General features: G+C 43.8%; 1 protein-coding gene across 1 annotated transcript in view; it reads right to left on the minus strand.

The window, feature by feature from the left end:
• Positions 1-256: 256 nt before the first annotated feature.
• SLC6A11 (solute carrier family 6 member 11) overlaps positions 257-17,695 on the minus strand; it is a gene marked incomplete at both ends in the record, with an annotated part of 91,933 nt that continues 74,494 nt past the window's right edge. The window contains 8 exons of the mRNA XM_084269507.1: positions 257-409; positions 1,182-1,352; positions 2,625-2,725; positions 3,576-3,678; positions 6,624-6,761; positions 8,189-8,301; positions 10,239-10,363; positions 15,763-15,866. Coding sequence (XP_084125633.1) covers positions 257-409; positions 1,182-1,352; positions 2,625-2,725; positions 3,576-3,678; positions 6,624-6,761; positions 8,189-8,301; positions 10,239-10,363; positions 15,763-15,866 — 1,008 coding nt within the window. The remainder of the gene's footprint in view (positions 410-1,181; positions 1,353-2,624; positions 2,726-3,575; positions 3,679-6,623; positions 6,762-8,188; positions 8,302-10,238; positions 10,364-15,762; positions 15,867-17,695) is intronic.

Genomic DNA, 17,695 nt, shown 5'->3' on the forward strand with positions numbered 1-17,695 from the left:
AAGTCACCACATTACAAGAAGTCATCACTAACATACCATATAATACTATTTCTTTTTCTTTTACATAATCATTACTTATAGAGTCATTTTAAAAAATCACTTTTAAACAAGTATACAATTTTCACTTTAAAATTAACTGGTTAATAAAGTTTTGTGCAAAACAAGCCAGCCTCTATAATTAAGTGAATTTATTTCTTTATTTATTCATTTATACAAAAAAAAAGGAAAAAATAAAGAAAAAATATAGAAAGTCCTTTCAGAAATGTGTCTCCTTTTCTGTAATGGTTGAGATGGCGCCATCTCCTTTCAGTTTGGCATCGCAGTCATTTATCGCTGCAATGTAGGCTCTTCCTCCAAGTTTCCCTCTCATTTTCAGATCTGAGCTGGGTGTAATCAACTTCCTGAATTTCTAGAAAATTGGAGAAAATGGAGATGATCATCTTTTTCTTGGTCACAGACACATTTCTCCAGCAGACTGACCCTAAACCCCTTCTCTCTTGCATGTCTGGTTCAGGTACCCGCTGGCAGGTACCTCCATAGAACTGCACGCTGCACAGCTCCTTACAAATCGCACTGGGCTGATGGGTGGAGGAGGATGAGGGCGAAGTCAAAGTGAACTTTCCTGCTGATTTAGAGCAATGTTTCCTTCTGTGAAGAAATGCAGCACAATGTGCTGGGTAAGGCCTGCTGCAGGGGTAGGTTTTGTTTCTGATGGTACAGTCAAAGCATAAACACAGATAAAACAACCTGGAGCCTCTGGAGGGAAACCCTGGCAGCACAAACAGGAGCTACCAAAACCACAGGAAGAAAGCAGCTCCCCTGAATGAATAGCTGGTACAAACCTTCTTGAGGGATGCAGCTGACATTGCAGACATGTTAAGTTACGAGCTGAGCAGGAGCAGAGCCACTCAAAGCCTGGCACTGGTTACTTACCACAGGCTGAAGTTGGTGAAGGCCAAAAAAAAAAAAAATTTGAAGGAAATTCTGAAGAAAATAGAGACAATACAGATGCCTCTTTCCATATATATACCCTGACTGAGGCACCTATCCCAGGCTGCCACTGACAGAGTTACATGGCATCAATTTTTGGATTCACCTGTCCTTAGTCTCAACACAGGTGAGGAGTCATACTCCCTTCCCACCTACTCTGTCATCATCACTGATCTGCAAACACAGCTTACCTCTATGAAAGTGCCTTCTGTCTTCCACAGCTTAATGCAGATCCACAAAGGGATACAGATCATGGAAGAGAGCGCCATCATCCACCCTATGCCATAGCCCCAGTCAGGGTATATATACACATTGTTGTATTTCAAAGGCTTGTATTTCACCAGGAAAAAGATGAAGATTCCCTGAAATAAGGAGAGAAAGTGGTTAACACTGCCTGTGTAACGAAAACGAGGGACTGCTCAGGCAAGTCTGGGCTCCCTATGGCTGGAAAACAGAGGTAAGCCTTTCAGTCTGAGAAAAGAACCCTGCAGTATCTTCCATGTACAGCTTAAAGAGCATTTCTCAGAAATGAACAACCTTTCAAGTTGAAATCCTATTTACCTCTCGATGACAATAAAACCTGCACTTTGATGGCAAACAGCACCTGGGCAGGAACGATTAAGTTCTGCTACCGTGAAGCAGCTGTGATTAGGTAACACCAGCTGCGTTCTCCCCATCCTGTCACGATGAAAGAGGCAAGCCAACACTTTCAAAGTTGCCTTAATCCACTGTCTGTATCTGCAATTCTGCAAGCCAACTCTTTCATCCTCACAAGAGCTCAAATCTATCTGTCTGAATTTGACAGGTGCCTAATCAAGCAGTTTGGACCATTTAAATTTATAAAATACAGAAAAGCTCCTATGTCCTTTTCTGAAAGGAGAGCGTACGAGAGCAAGTGAGAGCAAGTGCATTTCAGAGGGGGAGAAAATGACTCAGAAATTTTCCCAAGTTTGCAAATGAACTGGCAAAGCCAAAGGGAACCAGGATCTCCAGGTGCCCCAGAAGCTGTGGTTTTGTGGTTGCTGTCATTTCTGTATTGGACAACTGGAAGGTTTCAGTGTCTGATCCTCAAGTATCTGTGGATTTATGGGCAATCTGGTCATGTTCCTTTTGTAGTTTTGCCAGTGCTGGCACAGTACTGATAGTTTCTGGTAAGGCAAATTCCTTCTCCATGCACATGAGTTGTGCTGTTGGCCTCTTCTATTGCTTTTGCTAGAAGAACAAAATGTCACGTCCTCTCTGAAAAGTGTCTACTTGCCCAGAGAGAGGGAAGGAAATAGGCTGGAGCAGCAAGGAAAGCAGCAGAGTCTGGAGGAGCTCGAGTTGTGCTGGGCAGACACGAGGTATACAAGCAATGCAGTGAAAACCAGCCTCTGTTGTGTTGGCAGATGTTCAGCTAGGGCCTGGAGTTTATTTTTTTCCTATTATTGTGTATAGCAAGATTTCTCACAATTCCCAGAATATTTAACATTTTTTACAGATCCTACAGAGTGTTTTTAATTAAAACATATGCTACAAAGTGATAGGTGTCTCTCTCAACCACTGTGAAATATGAGCAGCATAAACATTCTAAAAATATGCACAGAGAACCCTCTTTATGCCTAGAACAATTGATTTGGATACTCTGTACTTACTGCGCAAATACCTGGAGTTAAGACCATCCAGCACCATTTAATCAGTGTCAGTGGTTTGTACCCAATCATGTCTTCTATGTTTTCATAGAAGCGATTGCTGCCTGCCCAAAGAAACCCAAAGGAAAAGCAGATGTAGCACAGACACATGAGAGGTTCTGGGGGTCAGCATTTGGAACAGTAAACTGAAAAACATCAGTTCTGACAGAGCTGCAAAGACTGAAGCTGCTGTCCCTTTCCCTCACACACACATCTCTGTCCCCTGCTCCATGGTGGGGCAGTGATTGCTGCCAGCATCTGGATCTGACCAGGGCAGACGGTGCAGAGGTGTGGGTGAGCTCTCAGACGCACAGGGGTTCTGGTCAGTGCCAGTCCGGGCGAGCCCAGGGACACACAACGTATCTGTCACAAACTCGCCCGTGAAGCCCAAGGTATCTGGGCACATGAGTGGCCTGAAGTTCATCAAAGTGAACTCGCCAGGCCTTTGTACACAAAAAGGTCTTGAGGGCGTAAGCGTGAACACAGCCAGCCCTGCGCTGGTTCTCTGGCAGCAGACAGAAGCAGCAGAGCTTGGGACACTGTCACGTCCCTCCTGTGGGAATGAGGGGGGAGCTCTGGCTTCCCTGGGTTTACCTGCAAGTGTCAGAAGTGGAAGGGAACAAGCCCTGCACAAACATGCAGGTGAGGGGGAAGACTACCTGCCACCCCTACTTCCTGAGGCAGCCAAGGGTGGAGGAGGGTGGAGGTCAGTCCTGACAAGGCCTAAGGGGGAAAAAACCAAATCTATTCCACCATCTTTGCTATTCAGAGTGGAACAAGAGGCATTCCTGGGTTTGGTAAGGCTTGGAAATGGGGAAGACCCCACTCCATAAGGGTACAGGTCTTTCACGTTGCTTTTAGGCAAATAGAAAACCTCCATAGAACTGAAAACCACAGCAATTTTCACGAACTCACCATATACCCAGCCTATGCAGACACATTCAAATATGGCAACAAAAAGAAGGCACATGCCACTAGCTGCGTAGGAGTCGAATAACTGAAAGACATACATCCCACCCTGAAAGACAAACACACAAAAATGAAAAAAACCTTGTGTTGGCACCAGTAGGAATATTTCATAGCAAACATGGCTCAGTCTGTTGGCTTCCTGGCAATCTTCCTGCTAAAGTTGGTTCCTTTTTGAACAAAGAACATGGGTTTTTCAATGACCTGTTACAGTGAAAGGGTTTATTCTTCCATGGCAGTTATGGTTGTTCCCTGTGCCAGCTGAATCCTGTGCATTTGCTTTAAGGTAGTAAGTCCAGGAGTGGAGAGAACAACATCCCCAGCCTTTAAGCCACATTAAAGGAGTCAGGATTATTTGAGAAAAAAAAATGTAAAAAAGAAAAAAAAAAGAATCACCCTGACTCCAAGCTTTTTCAAAATGTTTTCTAACAAGCTGAAAACTCTTCTCCAGGTTGCTTCAAGACAGAAACGTTGGCACAGCCGGAAAGGAGATCACCCAAACCCCAGCAACTCAGCACCCAAGTGTCTGTGCAGAGCACGCACTCTGCTATCGATGATGGGTCATTCTCTGCATCCAGGCTGCCCCAGTACCAACCTCTCAGGAGAGGGGAAAAGGGCTTTTAACCAAGACATCCTCACTTACTGTTTGCCCAGGACTCAACTCTATCCACTGTCACATCCGTCAAAGATGTAAGTCCTCCCTTCCTTTCCACTGGGTTTTTCCTTGCTTAGAGCCCTCAGAACTGTTCAGAGAACTGCCTGGCTTTCTAGAGCCTTTGCCTCAAGGTAAGATGGGAAGAAAACCCCTGAAGCCAAATTAATAACCTTAAGAATAACCTGACAAACACATACGAATAGCTGACATAACTTGCTATGCAAGATACTTTATTGATGCTCACTGTTACATCCAGGATGTACACATTATCTCCATTTTGCTACTTCTGGTAAAATAGGCTCTGCACTCCTAGGAGTATCCTCCCTGCTCTCACTTTGTGTGCTCTTCCCAGTCTGAATATGAGTATCCAGAGTCACAGCCAGTATTGCAGCAGTACGATTACCTCATCCAGTCAGGGGAGTATTCCTGCCTCTCAATTTGAAATACCTTCCTAGAACATCCAAGAAACAGTTTATGTCACAGCTGGATCCTTCTCTTCCCTGTAGTTTTTGATGCCTGGTAGCAATGTTTACTACTATAAGGAGGAATTTACACCTTGTGCTACTACAGTCTACCCCACCTTTTACACTCCAGCCAGCCAACCCTTCATGCACTCAGAAGGCTGCAGCTTTTTTCCGAATTCTCTGTTTTTACTGAACTCCTGCTCTGTTCTTTCGAACAGGAAGGACGCTGCTGGCCTGGTGGTCAGCTTTCTTGAGTGTTCAACTTTGGTGAAAAAGGATTTAGCTGTGAAACTTCTGTTCAATGGACTGAAATCTGCCAATAGGTTCACAGCGTAAAATGAAGGAGGAATCAGCGGGGAGCTATCCTCATGCAGCCAGTGACTGCCCGTGACTTGTTTTCATAGCAAGTCAACTACAGGTACTAGATAAAGTTGCTCCCAAGTGCTGAATGACTTTCCTGAGAACCTCATTTCAGCCACTTTTAACAGCAGCAGAATAATCATCTCCTCTTTGTCCAGTTACTGGTGCCATTCCTTCTCTTTACAATAAAATGGTTTTCCTGTGGTGAATTTTTCAGTTCCTTCTCTGAAGTGTGTAGTAACTCCTGCTGCACTGCACTGGCTTCATACAGAGTGCCATGTCAGAGTGGTATCTGATCAGTCTGGCACAAGCTGTCACCAAGAAAATAACAGAAGTTTCATTTTGTCCTAGTCTCCACTTTCCTCCCCACCTTTAGTTATTCTTTCCTTGAGCGTTTATCTAAAGCTAACAAATTCTGATTAGTTGATGTATTCTATTTGTTGTAAAAACCTACTGAGGACAACAAACTAACATGCTTACCTTGGCCTAAGGCTTTTTTGGGGTGAAATGTGCTCACTTTCAGTAACAAAACAATCTGAAAGGCACAGAAGCTAAGGACTGTGGGAATTCAGGTGAGCTCACCTGAGTTAGTTCATAAAGCTTGTATTGGGAACCCTGCCTGAGACTGCCACACACAGAGCCATGCTATGGCCCTTCACAGTTCTTACAGCCAGGCTCCCTGGGGTCCCCTTCCACAGACATTTATTTCTACAGCTCCTCAGACATGAAACTTCTTTCTTTGCCTTGCTCCCTGGCACAGGGAGGCTCTGGGCGCCCAGCAAGCAGGAGGGTACAGGGAGAGAACACGGGCTCTGCACATCCTCCTGTTCTGAGTGGGTAATGCAAAGCAGAGGAAGGCTCTGGACAGAGCTCACTGAGAAGCAAGCAATGAGCAGCAGGACTTAGCTGCCACGTACCAAAGGATCCCAGAGGTCCTCCCATCCCCAGGTACCCAGTGCAGTGGTGGCAGGCATGTTGTACCATGAACTGATGGGATGGACTGACAGCCTCAGAATATTTGGGTTAGAACATCCCAAAGTCAATGCCCTGGTTGGTTTGTAAAAAATTGCTTTCTTTTTCTTTTTTTTCTCTTACTGCAGCAATTTCTGTTCAGAGACTGGCTGTATCGATTGACCTGGCACAGCAATATAAAAATCTAAGTTTTCTATTTTCACTTTACTTCATCTTTTTATTGATCCATTAATCCAAAATGTAGTTGTTTGTCAGATGGCTCTGCCCAGAGTAAGCAAGCAGAAACCACAATCTTTGTGTCTGGTTGGCTGGTCCAAAGCCCATGGAATTTCCTTGGCTGCCTAACTTTGATTGAAATGCTTCCTTAGCTCAACTGAAAAACTGAGGATTCCAAATGTTCCACAGTTCTTGAGAACAGTCTCTGAAGTGTTCCACAGTGGTGTTTCTGACAGCGAAGTTTGTCTACGGCAACTGTTCTTGCGCTTTAGCTGTCACGATTATAAACATTCCCTTTTCAGAGGAGTATTCCAGCAAAACACACCTCACCTCAGTTAACATGATTAGGCCGATGAAGTATGACACAATGGAAAGGCCGAGAATCAGCAGTTCTCTTCGGTAGCCCCTCCGGAAGACCTTTGGGTACATGTCCACAACGGCCGTCACAAGGCTTTCCACACACACAAACTAGAGGAAACGATAGGAAAGTACAAATGAAACGTGTGTCTCATCTGCTGCTGGGGTTTGGATTTGTTACTGAACACTTCAAATGTCCTTCTGTGTTTTCCATCACTGAGACTGAATGGTCCCTGAGGACACTCTATAAGCAGAACCTCAAATTGAGAGGAACATAGTTTCAGAATTAAGTGTCCAAAGCTATGGATTTCCAGCCCACCACCAAATTCAAACGATTGAATCCACTAATACCATCTCACCATGCATTTGCCTTGTACCAGATGGATTACAGAAGACTTAAATCTTGCAAATGTGGGTTGAGCAGGACCTAAATAACATACAACAGTTCACAGGATGGCAGCAGCATTTAGCATTCCACTCAGAGCATCTGCCCCGCTGTCACTCAAAGGAATGATGTACAGTACTTCTCACCTCCAAGTACTGCTAAATGAACCACAGGTTTTCTGAAGGACTTCTCCCCATTTTACAGAAGAGAGAAGTTCCACCAAGCTATTAAGAGCCCCGGTGTGTCTAACGAAGGGGGAAGGCACATTCTTACTAACTTCAAAAATCAGCAGAAAGCAACAGGCCCCAGCTTCTGACTCAGGATTCTGAAGCAAGGTTCAAAAACAGGCACCAAAATTAATGCCCCAAAGTAGGTATTAATTAGCAGAAAAGCCTGTTTCGTTGGAGTGGTCAGGAGCAGAATTCAGGAATTGCTCATTTAAAAAAAAAAAAAGGATTTTAAAAACATGGGGAGGAAAAAGAGCAGTTATTAAAACATTAAGTTTAATGATTGGAAATGTCATGCAAAATAAGCTCTGAAGAGCTTTATTCTAGAGCATACAATCATAATCCTCCTGAACCAAATCACGCTGAGAGCTGAGCTGCATGCTAAAATTGCCAGCTACTTTGCATTTGTCATCAAACAGCTTTCTCAATTTGTATGGTCACACAGGAAGAACAACTCCTGTGCTGTCGCTCTGCTGTAGGATGTGACTACACGTTTCTCGCTACGGTATCTCCAAGTATAAATACCCCACAGGAACTCACATCGTCATTATCTGATGCAGAGCTTCAAAATTCATTGAGAGCTGCTTAAAACCGGGCAAAGATGACACGTGGGTATTTTCCTGAACTCTGAATTTCAATCACCCATATTTTCAGTTGAAGCTGATTTCCACATCAGTAATGAAAGCGACACTCAGGCTGAATCAGTGCTCACAGAAAATCATAAAGGGCTTTCTGCTGTCACACAGCTAAAATTTAAAACAAGGAACCAAAATTTTTAAGCAAGGAATTCAGTTGAGGTTGCTTCTTTCTTCAGGTTATGCCACTGTTTACATCAAGGGCACTGATATATATCTATATGTACACACACATATATACCCACATGGCAGGGAATCGGACAAAATATTTAAATAGCATTTGTTTCATACCTGACTATCTAATCCAAGGAATATAAGCATCATGAAGAACAGTGTTGCCCACAGAGGAGAAAGAGGCATCATGGTAACAGCTTTAGGGTAAGCAATGAATGCAAGTCCTGGTCCTGAAAAGGAAGGAAATCATTTATCTTTGGGTACTGGGTCTGGCTGACACTGAGCTAGCTGTCTGCACAGCTGGTGCTGTGGTTTGCAGTGGTGGGTAGAACAGCTCTGTTCACACCAGTAGCTGTTGTGGCCATTGCTGACAGTGCTTGCACAGCATCACTTACTAAACTCTATGTGGACCCACCAGTGTTCTCACTTTCTGTCTTTCTGATCTCCTCCCCATCCCACTGGGGTGGGCGAGTGAGTGAAGAGCAGTGTGGATGCTGAGCTGCTGGTGAGGGTCAACCCAACACAAATTCTTTTATGAGGAACCAAATAAAAGATTGAAAACCTTGACAAACTCTACACCTCTAATCACCTAAGTATTTGGTGATGAGGCCAATCACTAACAAAGACTTGCTTGGCACATTAACTGCCTACGTCCTGTCCACATGTTTGAAGGTCAAGACTTCTGTTAAGACATCACTGTACTTTATATTCTCTTTATTCTTTGTGTGGATCTACAGCAAGACACATACCTGAATAAGTAACAGCACACGGTCCTGGGATTGCCTCATATAAACTATTACCATATTCTGGAATCTTTATTTCCCCCTCAGACAGCACTGTCTCTGACAGTTTGTGCAGGACCACAGTCACTGGTGAGAGCTGCTGCGTCCTGGAAGCCGTACATGGTGCAAGTCAAATGTCTACTGGCTTGTTCAGAACCTGCTCTGTGTGTCTGAGTGCAGCTGCTGGTATGTAGCATTAATTCACTGGCTGCATATTTACCTTACAACCAGCACTGGTAACTTCTCCATCTCGCCTGGCTCCTGTTTTCCCATTCTTATGTACCTGTGCCTGGTTTTCTGCAAGCTCTCACTGGAACAGCTCTTACTGAAGTCAGCCCAAGGATCCTAGCGTTCCAATCCCCTGCCACAGGCAGGGCCACCAACCTCCAGGCCTGGATCTACACAAGGTTGCCCAAAACCCCATCCAACCTGGCCTTGATCGCTTCCAGGTATGGGGCACCCACCCCCTCTCTGGGCAGCCCGTTCCAGCCCCTCACCACTCTCTGTAAAGAACTTCCCCCTAATATCTCTTCTAACCCTTCCCTCCTTTAGCTTCCATCCACCCCCCTTGTTCTGCCATTATCTAGCCTTTTAAAAAGTTGATTCCCCTCCTGTTCCTTGCTCCCGTCAGGTACTGAAAGGCTGCAATGAGGTCTCCCCGCAGCCTTCTCTTCTCCAGGCTGAACAAGCCGAGCTCCCTCAGCCTCTCATCATAGGGGATGTGCTCCAGCCTTCTAATCATCTTTGTGGCCTCCTATGAACCCTCTCTAACAGTTTTACATCTTTCTTGTATTGTGGGCCCCAGACCCAGACACAGGACTCCAAATGGGCAGAGCAGAGAGGGACAATCACCTCCCTGACCCTGCTGGTCACCCCTCTTCTGATGGAGCCCAGGATACCATTGGCCTTGCGAGCTGCAAGAGCACACTGCTGGCTCCTGTTAAGTTTCTCATCCCCCATGACACCCAGGTCCTTCTCAGCAGGGCTACTCTCAAGGAGCTCTTCTCCCAGTCTGTACATATATATCTGGCCCATGTGTAAGACCTGACACTTCGCAGTGTTGAACTTCATTAGGTTCACCCACTCCCACCTTTCCAGCCTGTCAAGATCCCTCTGGATGGCTTCCTTTCCTTCTATTGTGTCAACCACACCACTCAGCTTGGTGTCATCCGCAAACTTGCTGAGGGATCACACAATTCCATCATCAAAGAGCTCTTCTTAGAGCAGTTATTCTAGCGAGTCAGGTTAGGTGACATATTTAAGAGGAGTTTTGTAAAGCTCTATCCAAACCAGTCAACTTATCCATACAACATGGCACAGATGAAGTATAGGTCAGCAACTTCCGTGTGTATTTTGTTAACCCAGAAAACACCTTTGGACCTTACCTGATTCTGCCACTTCTGCAATGGGCACGCCTTGTTCATAGGCCATAAATCCAAGAACTGAAAAGATAGCAAAACCAGCAACAAAGCTTGTGCCACTGTTCAAGCAGCAGAGCATGATGCAGTCTCTGAAAATATAAATAAAAAACACTGCAGTTGATCTCCAGAGCCTGGGTGTCTTTCACATACTGAGCCACAGGACTAACAGATCCCCACACTGCAGGGATGGATGTTATGCTGTTTAGCAGTAAGCTCCCAGCTGAGGCTCTGCCTGGGAGAAACCTGTCAGGTGTAAGCAGTTGCAGGAAGATCCCATCGCAATACCTTTGGCCTGTGTTTTAACTGGTCCAACTGCAAACCTGTTGCTACCCAACAGTTTTCAATTTAATGTTTGAAAATAACATGTAAAAATAGTGTCAGAATGGTGTCAAGAACAATTCTTCTACAGTAGCAATAATGCATTCCAGAGGACATGGACTCATCTGTAACCCATATATACATATGTTGTTATATATACATATATATATTTAACAGCAGCAGTAATTTCTTTCCTCAAAAAAACCTCCTATGGGCAGTTAGCTAATTCTATGCCAGGTACAGTGTATCATCAATATACCACACAAAATACAACTCCAGTTTGGTTTATAAACCCTTTTTGAGAAGCTGTGGTTAATGGAAACCATTGTATATGATCTAAGAAGGGTGTACATGCTTAAAAAGGCGCCTAACAAGGAGGCAAAGACAGCCCAGGGACAGTAATCTCTCAGACCTATGTATCCTGCACATCAAACCATGACAATTACAAGGCCAAGGTGAAAAAATATTTCTTTTCCCAGATTGGAAGTGTCACAATAGTAAATCACTTCAAGAAAAGGGAAATACTCTTGCAGAAAGGTGCGATCTTTCCCCAGAGCTCAGTGAAATATCATCGCTCATCCTCCTTGCAGACAGCACTTTGGGCTTGACAGATGATGAGGTAGGAATGATTTATCGTGACAGTTTGTCTCTTAAGACAAATCGTTGTGAGAGGCAGCTATGAACTTGAGAAAAGTAATAACCCAACCTAGATGCCTGAAAGTAAATTACGATTCTGAACCACTGGAACACAAGGCAAGTCTGTAGCTCTGCCAAGCCTGCACCTTAGTCTGGTTCATTCCCATCCTGCTTTGGTTCTGAAGCAAATTTTTGTGCAAGCTCTTTATGAGGAGAAATGACCCTGTAAAACCTGACAGGTTCTGAACCACCCCTTCAGCGATGATTCCCGTCCCTGGCACAGATCCATAGAGACTTTCCTGAGAATCAGAGATGATTTGTATTTTCGCAGTAAAACTTCTCTGGCAGTCTCTGTCCTGTTGCTTGTTTGATGGGTATTTTTATCCTGTAACTATCTCATCAGGCCATTAAGTTGCAAGTGAGGTGACTATCCCCAGCACCTTTTCTTCATGAAGGAGCCGTGCACTGCCTCCCACCTCTGTTCAAAGCCTTCCTGCCCTGCCTGACTCAGGCACGCACTGTCTGAGGGCAGGACGCAGGCAAACCTTGTGCTGCTGCAAAGCCAGTGAGTGGCTGAACTCTGGCTGTGGGGCCACAGGAGGCTTTTGGTCTCTTCCACAGCCTTGCCTACATTTACTTTAAACCATTATTTTGAGAATGCCTTTTATGGTCTCATAATCATGTCACAGTAAAATAATTTCCATATGACACACACAGAAATTGCCAAAATTTGATCAGAAATGAAAACACAGAAATGCTCCCAGGTGTAGATCAAGACTCAGGCACGGAGAAGCCCAGTTCACCCTTCCTTCATGCACAGACTGACAGACTCTGGGGTAAGTAGGTCCTTCAAACCACTGCTTGAAAATCCTGGAAATGGCTGGAATTCTAACCTGTTATTTATTTGCTTTTCCTGTGAAATTGCTTCCTGTGGTTATGCACAGCCAGGCTTTGGAGGTTTGAAAGCAAAACAACAATTGAAATGAAAATGACCAGGAACAGAGAGCACTTTGCAGAGAAACAAACCCAAAGGATCAGCTCCCTGCCCATTCTTCTCCACGCATCCAGCACTGAGTTAGCTCTGGAGGGATTCTCACCTCAGCCTATCTCACCAAAGGAAGTGGTGAGCTCACTGATGATCAATTAATACTAAGTTTGATGAAACCCAGTTGATGCTTGTTTCTTTGTAATCCTTTGGGGGGGTGGGGCTGGAAATACTACTTCATTGGGATGGATCTGTCTGCTCACCAGCCATATGAAGCCCCTGCTTGGAACAGCCCATTTTCTGTAGATAAGATTTATTTTAGGTAATTCCCAGACTTCAGATGCAGTCCTAACAACAAAGTTTCTTTTCTGGTGAATGGGGTGGCAAAGGACAGTGGTCCTAACCTTGAGAAAAAAGTTTGAGGTGGAAACACACGGCTTCCCTGTGCACCTTCTGAGTCCCTGGCAGCTTCTAGTTTTCCTCCTGAAGGAAGGTCCTAGGGCAGGGCCCAAGTGGTTTCAGCTGGACAATCCTATATAGCTAGATCAGCTGTGAAAGCAGAAGAGGAGCACAGCTATTTCTCCTCTAACAGGGAACACCTGCAAACCACAGTGCCATTGTACTCAGTATTTATGGGGTAGGTGTGCATTTCTCTAAGGAAGTGGGCAAAAGTGACCCCAAGGGGATTTTCATCATCTCCAGTTAGTGTGTTACCTATTCTTTTCACATGACACAGCCACAGCTCCAGCATTTTCTTTCCCAGTTAGACAGGCAGACTGAACACTACATTCTCTGGGCACCTAGCAGCCTTTCCTATCTGATTAAAAACATAATATCTGATTTTTATTTCCATCCTTCCTTTATCTTTGCAGGAATTCTAACCCCTCAAATCCTACCTGTGTTTTCCTTCACACAGAAGTGTGTAACCTGTAGCTCAGTCTTTTTCTTCTGCTACAGGAAGAAAAACTGAGAGGGGGATCTGGAACCACTGATTGTGAAACTGATGACTTTTGTAACACAAATAACCCAGAACCACTGGTAGGACAACATGAAGATTTTCTAATTTTCCATCCATTTTTTATAAGCATCCTTGGTAGGAAGGCATCAGACCCTGACAGAAGCTCAAACTCATTTCAAATGAAAGGAAAACTTCAAATTTTTATGAAAACTCCACATTCTGCCAAATTCATGTCCTGCCAATCACCTGAATAATTCAAGACATGCATCCCTTATCCTCTCAGTGCCCAACAGGCAGGATACTGAAAACTCATTCTGCCTTCCTTAAGGAGCCTCTCTGATTAGAGGCAAAAGCCCACCTTTTACATCCCTCTGGTTACATTCTGGCCTTTGAGACCAATTCCCTTTCCTTTTAGACTAGAAGCTTGATAAAGAACACATCTTAATTTCCTAGAATTTTTGTCCATTTGTTGACAGCCTGTAAATCGCTCATTTATCTTTGGCACCACAGTGGTGATGTGGCCACTCAGCCCTGATTTGTACCTGGGGCTCCTACATAACAATGGTCCTGCTGAGGTGCAGCCTGGGTACAAAGCAGCAGTGCTGGGAAACCGAATTACAAAGAAATAGAAGCAAGGGTAATAAAAATTCATTTCCTATTCAAAGATGTGATTTGTTTTCAATTAATTTACAATGTTAATGAATTAGTCATGCAGTTTACATTTGCCCATTTCCCACTAAACTACCTCAGGTCATTATTTTCCACTGCAACTGTCCCTTAGAAAAAATCATTAGTGAAACAGGGGGTAAAAAGGTGTTACAATCAGACACCACCTGCAGGTATTGTAAGAGGCATATTCATGGCTTGATTTTAATTTTTTTAAGTGTTAGAGTATAAATTTACTTCTGCTTTCCAGTGCATAGCTGCTGCATCTGCCTTGCTCTGCTAACAGCCCTGTTGAACTCGGCTGTTTTCTGCAGGCAACTTCTGTCCTACTCCTTTCCTCAGCCTGCTTCAGAATCACACTTTGGGACACAATAAAATCTGTCCTATTCAGGAAATTTGTGAGAACATATTGTCAGAGGAATTGTGAAGCTCAGATTCAGTAAAGAGGTCTCTGTTGCAGCATCTTGCTCAGGAGCTTTAAGAGCACAGTGGATGTTCCTGACAAGCTACACTGCTAGGGTCAGAGGGAAGGAAGGAAAATTCCATAAGCAATCCGATCACACATCAGAGCTTCTGCTTTTTGTAATGAGCTGCAAAACCACAGTAAAAAGATCACTGCAGTCCTGGAGGCAGTGAGAAAGTAGCTTCTAGATGGGCTGCAACTGGAAAGAAATAAATATAAAACAAAGAGGAAAAAAGGAGTAGTGCCTTTATTAAAGCGTCACTTAGGCTAATTAGGGAAAACTTTCATTACCCTCTGTTCTGTACCCTCTTCAGGGGCAGTTTTATCCTTCTTCTGAATACCAATCAGCACTGAAGATGGTAGGGGACTTGTGCTACTTCATGCAGCAAAGCATTTGCAAGTCTGGCTGTGGCTGCTGCTAAGTTACTGTGCATGTTTAGATGGCAAAGCACCCGTAACTGCGGCTGCGGAGCTTTGAGGACATTCAGATGGTGCTACGTAGATAGTGTCTCTGCAGTTTCCAGGATCCCAGCTCCCACTCTGGACCATCCTACCCTTTGGGATTTCTCTGACAAAGAGCAAATCGTTGGTAAGACAGTGAAAGAAAAAAGGTGTTTCCTAAAACTGTCTCCTGAAGTCTTCCAGTGAAACTGTGACTTAGACTTTAAATACATACACTTTAGGGGCTTTGGGGTGGTGTGTTTGGGATTCTTTTGCTTTTGGACTGTATTATTTCCTTTACAGAAAAATGAAATTTTAATTATCTGTCTGAAGATCACGATGGAGTCGGTACAACCAAACTGTCATCTACTGTCTTGTATTAATGGCTGTTGAACAGTAGGAAAACTGATTCAGTAACAACTGCTGCCAGATGAAAAAAGTAGTGCTCATATTCCTGCCAGTGCCAGTAAAACGGAATGAGAATTTTGTGTGAGTCATGTTCTTCTGACATCCATTCAGGAAAGATTAAAACCTCCTCGGGTCACTAGCAATTTCCTTGGTGATTTCTATAAAGGTAAGCGATGCAATGCTATCAATTCCCACTGTGCTGCTGCTAAGAGCCAGCTAACCATGGGAAAAGTGACATTCAGAGCACAGACCACTCTGGTGCCTTTTAATGCGTTGTTATGATCTGCTTAAAGAGATGTATGTTATACAATCAAATACTGCACAGACACACGACTATACACGTATAAAGTTGTGTGTATTATACATGCGATTGTGTATATCCCTGTGTACTGAGGGGCTTGTGGCTGCACAAGGCTCAGATAGGATCACAAGGGATTAAAACACCATATTTTGGGAAAGAGTTCTCCTGAAACAATAAGAAGCATTATAGCTCTCAGTTCAACAAAAACACATGTGCTCGTGATTTCTCATGCAAATAGCCAAAGGAAAAGGGAGTATGCAGGCACGTCCATCACTGAGAGTAAATGGGAAAATAAAGTATGGAAGATATTACCTGTAACAGTTGTTGTTATAGTTGTTGTAACTTCCCAGGGCTGTCAAGCATCCCAAGCATATCGCGTAAGAGAAAAATATCTGCGTACCAGCATCCACCCACACCTGAGGGCAAACAAAATGCAGAGGTTAAAAACGGTCAAGGAGGAGTCACCTTTATGCATCTACTGACTGCAGATTTGCAGAGGCACCTGCGCACAGTGATTGTGTCTGGCAAGCCTCCTGTGAGCCACAACCTTCCAAAAGAAAAGTGTGCTGAGAGAGAAATTCCTCTCCTTCCCGGTGGTATAAAGGAGAAACTGGGCTGGTCACCACAGGTTCATCCTAATGTAAGTGGAGAGAGAGACAGTGTATCTGGAGAAGAACCTCACCCAGTATAAATTCTTAAATGGTTCCATTAACACTGTAAGATGTCAGTAACCTAAATAGAATCAGCATTTATCTCATCCTTACTGATAATTATTTATATAAATTAAAAAAAATTAATGTGGAGAAACCAATCTAAAGACAAAATATGGCATTCACAGATAACGTACAAATTAAGCTGGGGAAAGAGAAGAGACGATTGATCCAGGGAAAAGCGGGTGTTAATGGCCCCAGTTAAGCATCAGGACATGGTTGGTCTGGTCAATATAAAATTAAAAAATAAAACTTCTGTTAAATTTAGCAAGTAAATAGCTTTAGAACATCATTATGGTAACATTTATACCCTGAAGCAGTGTAAATACTAAATTCTAGATCAGAGAAATAAAAAAAAAGGAAGCATGATGCGACACAGTGAGATTATTCTCCTCACAGCAAGCTCAGAACATTAATATAACAGGCAATATTTTTTAACTTTAAAAATACTCCAACAAAACAGATTGTGTCATTCAACTAGCGTGTGGGTGTGTTATTACTGGAGGTGAATATCCTCTTTTAACTCCTGCTTTCTCCACGAGAACGATGTCAAGAACCCACAGCTACGCAGCTGAACTATTATGTCCAATCCAATAAATTCTGACTCCTGGTTTCCTGGGATAAATGAGCTCTGGGAGGGGCGTGTGGGGTTTGTTTTTTAAAGCAGGGCAACCGCGGTGCTTTTGAGAGAAGTAACAAAACACTGACTGATAACCAGAGGCAATAGCTGTGCAGCCATTAGCTGTTTGAGCCAGGAAAGAGGTAGTGCAGGTAATGATTTCATGACTAATAATAGCAATCAAATACTCAAACACACAAAGGGGATGTATTTGTTTTACATGTGATCAATTGAGACCTTCGTTTCTGGAATTGTTCAGCGTGTTTCTGTTTAGGAATAACATTAAGATCACATTTGATTTGCATCAGTGGCTTAAATGGTTTCAGTGCTGTCATCCTGAATAAGATACAGCTGGTTACATCTCAAAGTTTCACCACTTGGTAAGGAAAAAACGGCCCAGAGAAAGCCTTTTGACAGACAGGCTCTTTAACAAGATCGGAAGCTCCCAAAAAGCTGTAAGTAGCATAGGTCAACTGAAAAGGCATGGTCTTCTTGAGCATAAACAAAAGCGAGGAAACTGGATCAGCACATGCTGAAGCCGCTCTTTCCTCCCATTTCTTTTTTGCACAATGTATTGTTGGGGGCACTGTCAAGCACGCAGATGAGCAACAGCCTTCCTGTTGGAATACACCAGCTCCACAGAAGTCCGATCATTCCTTGGACAGCAAGTCCTAGTGGAAATGGGGGCAAAGGAGAACCGTATACTTAAGTGAGAACCTCCAGAGCTGCTGGAGAAGAGCAGCAGAGAAGACTTTCCTCCAGAGGCCTTGCATACCTCGTTAGAAAAACAGATCAAATTCTGGCCATGAGTGATACAATTTCCTTCAAAGGAAACACATCTCATCTAAAGACTGTGACATCTGGCAGTGCTTCACCATAAAACATGGCAAATACTCTATGGGAAGCGTGTTCTGTA

The sequence above is a fragment of the Gallinula chloropus genome, assembly GCF_964237585.1.
Source record: "Gallinula chloropus genome assembly, chromosome: 12".
In the NCBI taxonomy this organism is placed as follows: domain Eukaryota; kingdom Metazoa; phylum Chordata; class Aves; order Gruiformes; family Rallidae; genus Gallinula; species Gallinula chloropus.